The sequence below is a fragment of the Morus notabilis genome, unplaced genomic scaffold, assembly GCF_000414095.1.
Source record: "Morus notabilis unplaced genomic scaffold, ASM41409v2 Scaffold2905, whole genome shotgun sequence".
In the NCBI taxonomy this organism is placed as follows: domain Eukaryota; kingdom Viridiplantae; phylum Streptophyta; class Magnoliopsida; order Rosales; family Moraceae; genus Morus; species Morus notabilis.
Genome location: NW_010357335.1, coordinates 2,127 through 17,287, shown reverse-complemented (window position 1 = coordinate 17,287; position 15,161 = coordinate 2,127). Strand labels below are relative to the sequence as shown.

Genomic DNA, 15,161 nt, shown 5'->3' with positions numbered 1-15,161 from the left:
AATAATAATATGATTTAATAAATAAATTCAAAATAATAATGCAATATAAATTTATGTTAAAAAATAATTAAAAGTACAGTTTCTTCAAAAATGAAGAAGTTGCCGACGTATAGTGTAGGTAATTTTAATTTTGAGGATATTTGCTTATGCTTTGATGGTGTGAGGAATTTTATCTTTTGAAAACTTGCCAACAAGGCATTTTAAGTAACTTGCCGTTGCGTCTGCAACTTCTTATCAACTTAGCGACACGTTGACTACGTCACTAAGTGTACTTAACTACGCTAAGTTTGCAACGCCTTTAGCGACGCTGTAGTCATGATGTTAGAAAATTAATTTACTAACGCCTTACAATATTTACCGACACAATTATATGTATATGTGTGGAATTTTTGAGGGTTCGGATAAAAAGGTTTTGCGTCCTATACATGTTGTTCAAGGACGTAAATGGTGACAAGAAGGTAAATGGACGTAAATGTTGACAAGAAGTTAAATGGATGTAAATGGTGAAGAGAAGTTAAATGTACCAAAATATCATAAAAGGTGCTGGATATCACAACAAATGGACATGTCTCCAAATTCCAACAGCAAAAGAGTCTTGCCGGTGGAAAATTTCAGCAAAATCTAAAAGACAATATCAGAACTCTAAAAGAAGTCCTTGTTTAGCTTGATAATTCAGATAGAAAAAGAATGCATTCATGCACAAAGCAATGAAGATGACTTCTTTTGAAATATCCAGATTTGGTTTTATTTTAAAATATCATTTAGAGCACCCAGTACTTATCGTGTGTATTAGTGACTTATCGTGTGTATTGATGACTTATCTATTTACATCATATCTTATTCTAGGTAATTTACAATTCAAAAATTGAAAAATAAGAAACTACCTAGATAATTACAAGAGATTCAAAATCTAGATCTAGATATTTATGCTAAATCTGTTTTTCGGTCGATGTCACAAAGAGTGTTACAACACTAGTTGTAACACTGATGACAGATAAGTGCAAATGGATACATTTTTTCTCTGAAATTAAACCAGCAAAACTGTAATGCAGGAAAATAATGCAGAAACATAAAGGACACCAGAAAATGATATCGCAGTTCGGTGCGCACACCTACTCTGCGGGGCCACGCCCAGACAGTGAACAATCCACTAAGATCAAAGGATTACAAACACCAATCGGACTTATACACCCAAAGACTCCCTCCTTGATGTTGTCGCCGCCGTGTCGAATCTCCATAATGGCCTTGTCTAGCGAGCACCACTCGTCTTCAAAACTGCACGGCGAAATCCCTTCGGCTGGCAGTGCGCTTTCTCCCAAAAGCTTCTAATCCTTCTCCCGAAGGACGATCTTCAATCAACACATAAAGGCTCACTCTCACATAGACTTTTTCTGAATATTTCTTCTATAAAAACCATGCCCTAAATGTATCCTTTGATTACCCATTACCACAATACTCAGAGTTGGTAGTACATGCTTAAAAGAATTATAAGCCTCATGACACCTTAAATAAGATTTCCTTACCCACACACGTCTAGGAAATTAATTTTGCACATCAACCTTCATTTTAGGTGTCCTTCTTAAGGAATTTGGTGGATTAGGAAGCATACCTCTCTTCAAAGCATTCAAATACTTGTAACATCTTGGTCTTATATGGCCAGCTAAACCGCAATAATGACATATGGGGACAAATCTTTTATGTCGAAGGGGTGAGATAATAACCTTTTTACTGAGGGTTGTCTGAGGTTCAAGAGTGGGTGTCTCCTTCACAAACACTCTCTTGGATGTTGAACATTCACCAACGTAGCCAAGTCCATGATGATCACAACTAGCTTTTCCCATAGAGAGAATATGATCAAGTTTGGTGGTGCTGGAATTCATCATCTTCAAATTTTTCTGAGTGTTATCTTGTTCAGGCCTTGTTTCCTTTAATTTCTTTTGTTTCTCTGTAGCAAGGAATTCATAATTATCATCAGCTATTTTCAACACATCCTTCTCTTTGACAAGATCATCGACACGCTCCCATAGAGACTTATATATTTCACACACTTTAACCCCTTTGCTAAACATGGTCTTATAAGCTTCTTGTATGGCATCAATAGTCAACTCCTCACCATCACTGTTACTTTCAGAATCTGAAAAATCTCCTTCGTTTTCACTGTTCACGGAATCTGTTACAGGCAGTGTTGCAACACTATCTGCAAAAACACCTTGATCAGTATAAACATTGAAAGCAACATAGTTACTTACATGGTCTTCATCCTCCTGACTGCCTTCAGAGTCTTCATCACTCCACGTTGCATTAAACGACTTCTTCTTCTTCTTCTTGAGGGTATTAGCGCATTCGGATTTAATATGTCCATATCCATCGCACTCTCGGCATTGAATGCCTCTGTTCTTTGTCTTCAATTCTGTGTTATTTGCTAGAGATTTACTCTTTTGAAAATTGCTAGAGTTGCCATTTCTTGAATTCTCATTCTTCCTATTGACCTTCTTCATCACCTTGTTGAATTTCTTCGACAACCTTGTTATGAAATGGGCCAAGTCTTCCTCATCATTAGACTCAACTTCGGCTTGAAAGGCAATGCTTTTCTCCTTCTTTCCTTCCTTGTTTTCATCCAAATTCATCTCAAAAGTGCGTAAAGAACCCATTAGCTCATCAAGTTTTATTGTTTGGACATCCTTGGTTTCCTCGATAGCTGTCACTTTGTAAGCAAACCTTCGAGGGGGTGATTTCAATGCCTTCCTCACCAGTTTCTCCTCAAGAATTTTCTCACCAAGTGCAGAAGCCTCATTAGCAATATCACATAACTTTGAATTGAAATCAGAAATTGTTTCATCTTTAAGCATGCATAAGTTTTCAAACCTAGTAGTGAGAATTTGAAGCTTTGATAGTCTCACAGCTGCCGTGCCCTCATGCGCCGTCTGTAGAATTTCCCAAGCCTCACTGACCGACTCACATGTAGAAATGAGTTTGAATTGATTAGCGTCCATCCCGTTGAAGATGGCATTAAGCGCTCTTGAATTGCTATTCGCCAATCGTTCTTCTTCAGTAGACCATTTCTCTTCCAGGTTTCATAACTTCTTCTCCAGCCTCATTTTTGGTAACGGGGTGCGTCCAACCAATAAACACAGCACGCCACGCTTTCTCATCAAGTGCTTTGATGAATGCCTTCATACGAGCTTTCCAATAAGAATAATTGCAACCATCGAGGAGAGGAGGGCGTGAAATCGAACCACCTTCTTTCAGAAAATCCATCCCTGTTACAACAGACCAATTCCTAAAATCTCACCAAGCCCGCTCTGATACCAATTGTTAGGTCTGTTTTTCGGTCGGTCTCACAAAGAGTGTTATAACACTAGTTGTAACACTGATGACATATAAGTGCAAATGGATATATTTTTTCTCTGAAATTAAACCAGCAAAACAGCAATGCAGGAAAATAATGCAGAAACATAAAGGGCACCAGAAAATGTATCGCAGTTCGGTGTGCACACCTACTCTGCGGGGCCACGCCCAGACAGTGAACAATCCATTAAGATCAAAGGATTACAAACACCAATCGGACTTATACACCCAAAGACTCCCTCCTTGACGTTGTCGCCACCATGTCGAATATCCTTAATGGCCTTGTCCAGCAAGCACCACTCGTCTTCAAAATTGCACGACGAAATCCCTTCGACTGACAGTGCGCTTTCTCCCGAAAGCTTCTAATCCTTCTCCCGAAGGATGATCCTCAATCAACACATAAAGGCTCACTCTCACATAGACTTTTTCTAAATATTTCTTCTATAAAAACTATGCCCTAAATGTATCCTTTGATTACCCAATATATATATATATATATTTAAAGGCACCACAACTCACGTACACAACTTATGTATATATAGCAAAGTTGCTCATGTGCCTACCCTTGTGAAGTATGTGAAGATCACATCAATATGAATTTATGTTTAAATCATATATCTCCACAAGATTAGCTTCACACAATCAGCTTACCACGCCAACACAAATCTCTAGCTCTCATGCAAGGTAAGTTTCCAATAAATAATTCTCACATAAAGACCAACGTCTCTCCTATTTTCAGCCATTTTCCCTCTGTCTTTCAGAAACAAAAACCACCCAGCGTACAACCCTTTTTCCACACATACAACCATGCTCCAGCCTGCAGATTACAAGCAATCAATTCCCCCCAAAAGTCCACTCTTCATTTTTAGCAATCAAATCTTTTGATTTGCAGCCCATAAACATGACAACAAGACTTTCCTTAAGAGGTCTACCAATTTACAATGCCAGTCAATCTTACAACCAATTTGTTATAAGCCAACACAAAATGCACTAACAACTTACATATTAAATACAATTATTATTTTTTTCTTTCTATATATATACACACAGGAGGATTGATATATGAATATATATGTATTAATACTGATATATTCCTAATTAAATATTAATACGTACATACATATACATATAGCATCTGTGCATGTACATGTATATTTTTATTTTTCCTCATTTGGCCAGCAATCTTTTTTTATCAATAAGATGCGAGGTAAAGCACGTGGCCCGTGGGCGGCTTTTCTAAAGGTTCTTGTAGCTTCATGATGCTGGAATGAAATATCAATCAACGGTATTTGTATATAATTGTTAGAGAACCGAACGATAAATATTAATGCCTTAATGGAGGCTTTGGAGCTTGGTAGGAAGGCAGACACAAAAGTATATACCTTATTTTAAAATACCTCATAATTTTATAAAATGACTGGTTGGTTCCTCCATTTATATCATCATAACTTTGTCTATTATTTCTCTTTCATCCCAAATTACTAACTTCCAAAATCATTGTTGGATCTGCATCATATTAAATATAATATTTGTATACTTATGGCATGTCCTGATCAACCTTGTAATTATATTGACAGGTATCTTTAAGTGGTCACCTATTTGATCAGTTTCTGATAAATGAGGCCTTAGATACTCGTTACTAATTATACATTTTGTTATTAAAAATTTAGTCTTTAAAATATTTTTTGCTACTGAATATTTAGTCACCAAATCTCATATATTTTGCTACTAAATACAATTTGATATTAAATATTTAGTCTCTAAATTTCATGACTTTTACTATTAAACACCTTTTGTTATTAAATATTTAGTGACCGAATTGCGTATTTTTGACGTTTAGAGAGAGGGTAACCGTTTAAAAAGGTTAGAAATAAACACCTATCATCCTCAGCAGCACCATTGGCGTTTGGTTCTCATTCCTTGGCATTAGGGTTGAGTTTTTTGTTTCCTTGTTCCACAACAGCCGAATCCACCGAACCCATTTTCTCACTAAACGGCACCCATTTCTCATCTTGAACAAGCTCCCCTCCATCTAAATCCGTTTATAATATTAACGGTTTTACCTACGTGACACTCATTTTAAAAATATAAAACTAAATTAAGCTAACAAAAAATGTTAATTATTTAAAAATATAAAACAAACTCAAAGTCTAATTATTCAACTATTAAAAAAATGGAAGGGACCATTTAACAATGAAAAAAAAAAAACCCCAGAAATCACTTAACAACATAAAACAACGAACAAGATAAAGCACAATGGTATACAACAAAAAAAACGGAAGGGACCATTTTTGTTTGATTCTCTTTATTGAATATTGCAGATGATACAAGTCTACAAGACACCACGATCAGCCATGATTTGTTTACATTCATCAAGATCTGCTCCGACTCAGCCGGATCTGCGGTAAAGAACGACAAGGATCGTCTCACTCGAAGCTTCTTCTCGGATCTAGCTGCACGAGACCACCATCAAACTATAGATCGGGAAACGATCTACTCAAATTTGACGAGGAAAAGCAGGAAAAATCATCCATGGCGAAGAGATTTGAGAAAGATGGGATTACCAAGAACGACTCTTTTTGGCGAGTGAAAGTATGGAAGGGGGCGGCAAGATTGGGCAGCGGGTTTGGGTTCGTGTGGGTGGCAGCGTGATCGTGAAATGGGTTTCTGAGAGCGAACAATGATCGGTGGATTGCTAGACTCGACACGGCGGTACAATGATTGGTTTCTGAGAGCGAAAAATTTTTGGGTATGCAAGTAAGAGTTTAGGTTGAGGTGTTTGTCTATGAAAGACTTTTGGCTCAGTAAGAGGTGAAGAAGACAGGGTGAAAGATGGGTAAGGATGAGGTGTTTGGCTGTGAAAAAGTTTTGGGTCTGCAAGGATGAAGATGAGGGGGCGAATTCTTTTCTGGGTTTATTATTTTTAATTTTGAAATAAATTTTTTTCTAATATTTAATCATTTTATATACTTAATTAGAATTTAGTAACTTTAATTACTTCTAAATACATGCCCCACATCAACATATCTGTTGAAACTATAGACAGATTTAGATGAAAGAAGCGTTTTGAACTGTTTTTTATATATAGAGTGTTTTGAATCGGTTTATAAAATCATAGAGTATTTAAAAATAAGATAAATACTTGATATTTATAAAAATAATCTTATATTTTACTACGATCATTTAAATAAGATTTTTTTTTATCAGAACAATAGTTTAAACAAGGACTAGTACTGTATAGTCATATATAGATTATTGTCGACGTGTTTTTTCTGAAACAGTGAAAGTTCACGACCACTGGAGTCTTCTAGGAAACTTTTCTTTCTTTTTAATTTCTTTCTTTTTTTAAAAAAAAAATTTTCTCTCCCTAATACTAGTATGCATGTGTCGCAAGAACTGTATGCAACTTGTAGGAAGGTTTATTTCTTGCTGTCGGGGTTCTTTTTCTCTTTATTAATTGTAACAGTACTCCTAACAGATAATATATAACGTACCTCTATTGTTTAAGTAACTCAGATAAAAAAGATCTAAGCGTCGCGGTTTGGTTTATAGTTATAAATTAAAAAATTTGAAAAGACATCTAAATTTTGATGAGAAAAATATTATAGACAGCTTACGAAACAAACAAAAAAAACCCCTAAAGTTTCCTTCCCTTGGTGAATGCAACTAATTCATCGTCTGTCAACGCAAGAACACATTTTTATACTATTTTTTTTTTTTTGGGGTTATATTCCCGCCCACCTCTAAATAACCTTCCTTTTTTTTTTCTTTCTCCCGTATAAACCTCTAAATAACTAGCTAGTTAGCTAGTTTTTGTTTTGTTTTCTCTTCTTCTCTGTTCCTTTTTAATTGGTCCCTAATGGTCCATGGAAACGACAAATATTATCATGTCCTCTGTGTTTTACCAATTAACATAGAGTTTACCAAATTATTAATGACCTGTATAGCAATGCCCTGAAAAAGCGAAACAACATTTGGGGTCTTTAATTAATAGAAAGTTGAAAAGTTAAGTAATAGTGCCTTGCACTTGGACAGCTTACAGCCTACCCCTTTAGATCGTGTTTTTTACAAAGATCTTTAAAAGTGTACCAAGCAGCACGCTGTATTCCCTTGATTGGCCAGCTTTGATATTATGGATATTTTAAATAGTTGGCAAAATTGACTTCAATAAACTGATTTCTTATCTCAAACGTTATGGACTGAATAAGACAGTGGAAAATGACTTGTTCTTGTCCTCTACGTAATTAATTGTACGTTTGTTTAATGTTTTTTTTTTTTTTTTTTTTCCTTCCTTATCCTTTGCTACGATGTTAATGTAAATGTAGATAACAAGAGAAGACGCTCCTTTATTTTTCTCCCTTGTTTACAGGAATTAAATTGTCTTCTCTCTAATACTACTAAATTTCTATGTTAATGCTAAAATTTCACGTTCGTGTTAACAAAATACTCTTCAGTATTGTAATGTTATTTTTAATATGAATTAAACATAAATTACACTTGGTGCGAAATTTAACATCAAATTTAGCATATGTATACCGATTTTGATGACTTTATAAGAAGAAATAAAGACCATCGACGTGCACACCTCAGAATTTACTGTTTAAATAAATCGATAAGGAAACTAGAAATAACTGTAAAGATAAAACAATATGGTTAAATAGAATCGACAAAAAATAAAATAAAGGACATGGACTTTTCTTTATCTTTTGTATTTTGCTTTTGTATTTTTATCCTTTTTTTTTTCATATGAAAGTACTTAACGTACTTATGGGTCCAAAATTATACAACTAAACTACTAGAAGCTCATTTCATCGTGACGCTGAATTTCTTTGGCATGCTTCGAAGAACAGGATTTGATAGTCGGAGGGAAGTTCACTCATTATTTGTTATTTATAATCGCAGAGTACATATCACATATTATGCATATATATTACACAACTCATACTTTATATATATATATATATATATATGAAAAACCAAACTGTCACCAAAGCAGTGACAATTAACATACGACATACAAACATCACAAATTATCAAAAGAGCCAGCTTTGACGAACAAACTCATTAAAATATCTACATGGAGTCCACCAGGAGTCCAGACCCAAAAGGCCTCTGGTTGTAGCAGTCGAGGTTATTCCCATAACCAACCTTAAATATATCACAGTACCTCTTGTAGAACCCAATCCGGTCCTCCACGGCGGCGTTCCAGCCTTTGCCACATTCAAGCCCTCCGTTTATGATGTTTGTGATCGCGCCGTAGCCCGCAGCTCGACCAGCCGACGTGTCGGCTCCAGAGGGATTCCATTTGCCGGTGATGACGTTGTGGCACGACGGCTTTGGCGACTGCGGGGTCATCCAGAACCAGAGTGCTGTCTTGAAGGCAACCACAGGGTCCGTAGCTACAAGGTCCGGATTGTTCAACAGGTCCAGCCCTAGAGCTCTTCCACACTGCCCGTAATTATAGTTCCTAAAGAATTTGTCGTAATTCTGCTTAGTGTAGTGAAGAAACTTTCCCGGAAAATTCAAATTATTAACCAGCAAATTAAGCAATTTTGATTAGTGTTTAAGACAAAAAGAAGGGACAATAAAAGCTATAATCACTGATATATTTTCGAAATATTGATCGTCATTGACTCATATATATATCTTTGTTTTCATAATTACTTGCTTAAAATAATCACTTAGATATTTCTAGTACATGACATTTTCATTCATTAGAAGGGTAATTTGTGATGATATCTGGAAATTAAAAAAAAAATCCTGGCTTAACATAAAATTATTATGTACATTTTCATTCTAGTACATGACATTTTCAATATGGGCGGGCCCAGATGTAGGCATTAAAGGGGCCCACCCTATAGTGTGTCATAGTTATTATTATTTACCATGTAAGTTGGATGGGACCACGGCCGTAATATTTCTTTCCGGAAGCGCAAGGGTAAGTTGCACTGGAAGAACAGTATGTCGCTTGGTTTTTCTCCTTGATAAAGCAGTATCCCCACGCGTATTTACCATCAGGAGCACCGTCCCATCCACCTACATATATATTTATTAAGAAGGTAAATAGCGTTAGTTTTTTAAAAATAAATAACGAGAGAATATAACTGATATTAAAATTACTCAAAACATCTTAACTAAGTTAGCACATTTCGATTAACTTACTCTTTATCAAACCCCAGCTCAAAGAAGGTAAATAGCTTACATAACAAAAATCTCAAAAAAGAAAAAAAAAAAAAAAAAAAAAAAAAAAAAATACAAAAAAAAAAAAAAAAAAAAAAAAAAAAAAAAACAGTTACACAACATATAAAAAAGAGGCAAGAAGAGAACACAAACCGGTAGTTTCATGGGAAGTTTGGCCAAGAAAAGCAGCAATCTCCCTTTTGCGTGTGGCATCGGCGCCGACAGTGCCAAATCCAGGGAAGGCCTTTGTAGCTGCAATGAAAGCATCATAGGTATAAAAGTTCCTGGCGGGGCAAGCACCGTCATTACGATGTTTAAGCAGCTGGTCAAAGGTGGATCTTGAAATGATACTCCCAAGGTCCCCCCCGCCCCCGCCGCCGCCGCCTCCACCTCCGCCTCCGCTGCATTGGCTTTGGCAACCGTTGGTGCAGTGGTCAGGTGTGTCGCCACACCAGCCCCACTTGCTGCAGCATAGTCCTCCTGGGCATACAGCACCCCCACCTTGCTGACCACATTGCTCCGCTAAGCCTCTTTGTATGGTTAACAGAAATAGGGAAAAAATGGATAAGACCCAAAAGTACTTCATATTTAATTTTTGATGTGTTGTGGTTATTTTGTTGATGTTTGAGAATGCACAAGTGGGGGCTATATATAGAGGGCAACCGAAAGTGTCCTTCATAATTTTAATAATTTATTGATTAATTATTAATGCTACTTTACGGGACTAATGCTGGTTTAATTTTTCCACCTTTTTTTTTGGGGTCAAGGTGCAAGAAAAAAAAAAAGAAAAAAGAGAGCTATATCTATAGGATATAATTGCCACGCATGTCTCTATACGACACCTTAAGTTATAACTTTATTTAAGTTCATATTTTTTTTATAAAATTTAAATTTAAACTTGAGTTAAGATTAAAATTTGAGTTCAAGTTTCCCTTTCAACTCAAGTTCATAAACTCAAACTCAAGTTAGTGAATAATATTTTTTTTATTTAAAAACGTTATAACTTTTTCATTTTTATTCTGATTGACACGGTTCTTTTTTTATGTGTTTACAAAGAAAAGATGAATAAAATCTCACTCATATACCTTATTAAAATTTTTCATCATCATTAAATTTTTATTAAAATACTATCTAAATACAAACTCAAGTTTTGACTTACTTAAACACAAACTCAAAAAGATTTTAATATCAAACTATATATAACTCAAATATACATAACTAAATATAAATTTAAGTTATAATTTTAACTCAAATTTAATTTAAAATCTACACTCAAATTACTATAAATAAAAAATACAACTAAACAAACTCCTAAAAACATATTGATGACCACTCGAGATATATTCTTTTAAATTTTCCTTTAATCATTAAAAAGGAAAAAAGGAAACTTCGATGAATGTTCAAACTTCAAATTAATAAGATAAGGTGGCGGCTTCTTGAGAAGTATTTAATTAACGACGTGTTCGTTGTCGTGACGTTTCAATAAAAAAAGTCTCGTCTGCCACAAATGAAAAATTAATCTTTAGTTTTATCTTTTATTTTATTTTTTGACGAAGTCTTTATGATAGAACGAGCTATTTTAAATTTGAATCTACTACGAAGAGGCAACCCGCCAATAGAATAAGTAATAGGGTATTTAATATGAAAATTATATCATAATTTAAATTGTAATTCGTAATTTATTAAAATATTTTTTAAAAAAAATACACATAAATTAAAAATAATTTTGAATCCATAAACTAAACTCCACTAAATTTTATTAGACGTGACTAGCAAAAGAAGTCCTATTGGACGGAGGGGGTACCGAAAGGGACTTTCTAATTAGTGCATGTATCCGGCTGCTGCTTGTTTACATGTTATAAATTTACTTATATACTTTTACTTATATAAAATGCGAATCATTTTGTTAGCTGCCCCTAACAAACGTTTCTTATAAGTTTTTTTTTCTTTTTTGGGGTTTGACTTTTTCTTCCTCTCCTTGATTTTTTCTTCCAACATTTTTTTTAGAATGAGCTTTTAAGTAGAGTTCCGTATGTAACTTTTTTTTTTAGAATGAGCTTTTAAGTAGAGTTCCATATGTAACTGTTTTTTTTTTTTTTTTTGACTTTCGTTTCTTTTTCTTTCTATTCTTTCTTTCTTTCTTTTTTTTTTTGTCTCTCCTCTTTCCATTCTTTTCTTTTTTATCCTATCATAAATATAATTTTCTCTGTTGAAATAATTTCATATTGTACATATCTCTCTCTAAAATTTTTAAAATACATTTAGTAAGTGGATTTTTTCACTTTATTTTCTTTTTCCCTCTCTATTTTCTTTTTTAGTCTTCTCCTTTATTTCATTCTTTTTTTTTTTTTGCCCTATTATACATTCTTCTCTTTTTATTTCTCTAAATGAAAATAATAAAAATATTTTTCATTCTTGTCTACAAAATCTCGTGCGCATACGGGCGCGTGGTTTCAACTGGTAAAGAAAAGAAAATGGAACTTCTAATAAAGTTTGTCCTTTATGAATATCAATGGGATTCGAATACTTTTTTTTTAAAGGCTGACGTACATGGCATGGCAAATATTTTTACTCTGCTAGGGTTTGCGACTTTTAGGGTTTAACTGCTGTTTCTGCCCATCTCTGGGGCCGTCTCCCGGATATTCTGCTCAGTCCGTGACCCTCCGATCTCTTCTCTTGGATTCATACTCCTCAGCGTCTTCGGGTTTGAAATGTGCTGATTATGTGGCTGTGATGGCTGAGAGTTCTACGGATGTTTCTATGTCCTATGCACAGGTCCTAAAGAGTGCCCATTATAGACTTGTCACAGTAAGCAGTTACAGTGCAAAAGGGTGGTGTTATTAATGCTATCAATATCTCTTAATCTTTTTAAAATAAACGTGTTGCTCTTTGCCAATTAGCTTTGATGGGCAGACCTCTTTGTCAAAAGGAGAAAAGCCATGGATGCTCTTGGACCTCAAAAAACATCTTCAACGAAATCTGGGATATTAAGGGTGATTAGAGAGTTATGTCGCTGGGTGCTAGTTTACCGATCTATTATAAAAGTTTAAACTGTTAGAAGGTGGGTCAACAATAGTTTTTACGTGAATATTTAAGCTCGAGATATATTAAAGACCCAACACATGATAACAATTTAAATGTGAATAAAGAGTGCAATTACAGGAGTTTGAACTCAGGATCTCCTGCTCTGATACCATGTTAATTTACCAATCCATCCTAAAAGCTTAAATTGTTGGGAGGTGGGCCAACAATAATTTTATATTTTAGCACTAGAAAAAGGTTTTCACTAATTCCAACTTCCAGAATGCGAAGACGTGTTCCTGATTTTAATCCGGCAAAAACAAAAGCGAACAACAACACATAGCTTTTATGATATAGCTTGGGAATATTACTTGGATCATCGCATTCATTCGAAATTGCCCGAGAAATTGGAACTATATCCTTTGAGGATTTATGATACAATATTGTTGGAAGGTATTTATGGTCACTGTGCTTGGATTTTAGTTGATATAGATTTATCTGGTGACATCGTAGATTCATTGTTCGTAGGAAGACTTGGACATCCAATTTTAAACCTACCGGATCTTGCTATAATTGTCACTGTATTGGTCATGCTCTCCCACAGTGCAAATATAATAAAGTTTTTGGCTACCAGACCTAATGTTCAAAGGGCGAATAAGGAACCTATCAACCAACCTTCAGATGCTAGGATTACAAAGCCGGCGCTTAAGCAATCCGTGTATGCTAGGGAATATTTTATCTCATCAAGTGTATAGAAGAAATTTCTGAACCGGTTATTTCTGAAATTGCGGGATCTACGTACCTCGGTTTCTGCAAAGTCGGTTTCAATTGATAGTCCTACACAACTGGTCATGGGCTCTAATTCTGGAAAAGATTTTTAAGATTTTTTGGTCGGTTTAGCAAGTCAACCACAAGGTAATGATCATCTTAATTACTAAATGTTAATGCATACATACACATATATTATAAAGTATATATGTGCTTGTACATGTGTATTTTTATTTTTCTATATTTGGCCAGCAATCTTCTAGCAAGGATACGCGAAGTAAAGCACGTGGCCCGTGGGCGGCTTCTTTTAATTATGTTCTTATAGGTTCATGTTACTGAACTAAAATATCAACCAACGCTATTGCTATATTGTTAGGGAACCGAACAATATATTTTAGTGGCGGCTTAATTTGGAGCTTGATAGGAATGCAGATACGCTTACCTATATATATATATATATATATTCTACTTATCAATTAAATAAATATGTTCTTTTTTTTTTGGCCCCCCTAGTACTGGTAATATGCACGTATCGTTTCATATAACTCGAAAATACTGTCCAATGCAAGGTCTATTTCTAGGCTGGCTCCTTTCTCTTTATTAATTGTAACAGTCCTGAGAGATAAAAAAGTTGTCGTCGTATGTCTGACCTTTGACGACAGTTTTTAAATCAATATCGTATCTTGCGTGTCCTGTCCACGTCACTATGTTTGTATTTATTTATTTATTATTATTTTGTCTCTTTGTGTGAGGACTTTACGTCAAGCCGCGTGGGTCCTAGCTTCGTGGGCCCCATTCCTACAAGAATACAATTTTCTACAGGCTTTTCTGCTCCCTAATGTCTTGGTGACCAAGTCCTAGCCTCCCTCATCTACCAAACCAGCTTATAAAATTACACACACATCGGCTATCTGTTTCCATCCCCATCCTTCACTTTGGTATTTCATTCTCTTACAAAGCGTATCTTATGTTTGCATGTAAAACAAGTTCTCATTACTTGAACCTTTAAAAGAACAAAGAGAAAGCCGAAAAGATCAAAAGCCAACAAACTTATTAATCCTTTCAATGGCAGCCAATAACATGGAAGAAGTGGCATCAGACGTGCTAGAACTCCCGGGCTTTCGGTTCCATCCGACCGAGGAAGAGCTTCTTGATTTCTACCTCAGGAACATGATTTCTGGCAAGATGAGATTTGACATAATTGGTTATCTCAATATCTACCACTACGACCCTTGCGACTTGCCTGGTATATATTTACACACTAATATACATATGCTACATATTTATTTGATACCACTTTATTATGTCATGTCTTATAAACTAGTTATTTTTTTTTAGTGAGATATACTAAGAAAATATAATTGTTCATATATATATATATGTATATATATAGGGAAGGCGAATATTGGGGAGAGAGAGTGGTACTTTTTTGTGCCGAGGGACAGGAAACATGGCAGTGGTGGAAGGCCAAACCGGACGACGGAGAGAGGGTTTTGGAAGGTGACGGGTTCCGACCGTAAGATCGTGAGCTTATCGGAGCTAAAGAGGGTGATTGGGTTGAGAAAGACTCTTGTGTTCTACAAGGGCAGAGCCCCCAGAGGAACTAAGACTGATTGGGTCATGAACGAGTACCGCTTGCCTGATCACTGCAAACTGTCAAAGGTACTACAAACTCGTATAGTCACTTCTTTTTCAGGGTACTTTGTAGTATTAAGGAAAGTGATTATAAAGTAAAGGACTAGTTGTTGAAGTGTTCCAAAAATAATTAACATGAACATGAAGGAAAAATCTTCTCAGTCTGCCCCTTAGTCCATATACATGTGTGTAGAAATATATATATATAT

General features: G+C 35.2%; 2 protein-coding genes across 2 annotated transcripts in view; one reads left to right on the top strand and one right to left on the bottom strand.

The window, feature by feature from the left end:
- Positions 1-8,300: 8,300 nt before the first annotated feature.
- LOC21411569 (endochitinase 2) lies at positions 8,301-10,139 on the bottom strand. The gene is made up of 3 exons (XM_024169318.1): positions 9,682-10,139; positions 9,234-9,384; positions 8,301-8,815 (listed from the first exon to the last, which is right to left on the bottom strand). Exons 1-3 carry the CDS (start codon positions 10,112-10,114, stop codon positions 8,422-8,424), a joined length of 978 nt encoding a protein of 325 aa, XP_024025086.1. The 5' UTR covers positions 10,115-10,139; the 3' UTR covers positions 8,301-8,421.
- A 4,097-nt stretch (positions 10,140-14,236) lies between these two features.
- The window catches only part of LOC21384401 (NAC domain-containing protein 22), a 2,034-nt gene continuing 1,109 nt past the window's right edge, over positions 14,237-15,161 (top strand). Inside the window, exons 1-2 of the mRNA XM_010089804.2 lie at positions 14,237-14,563; positions 14,711-14,979. Coding sequence (XP_010088106.1) covers positions 14,383-14,563; positions 14,711-14,979 — 450 coding nt within the window. The 5' untranslated portion in view covers positions 14,237-14,382. The remainder of the gene's footprint in view (positions 14,564-14,710; positions 14,980-15,161) is intronic.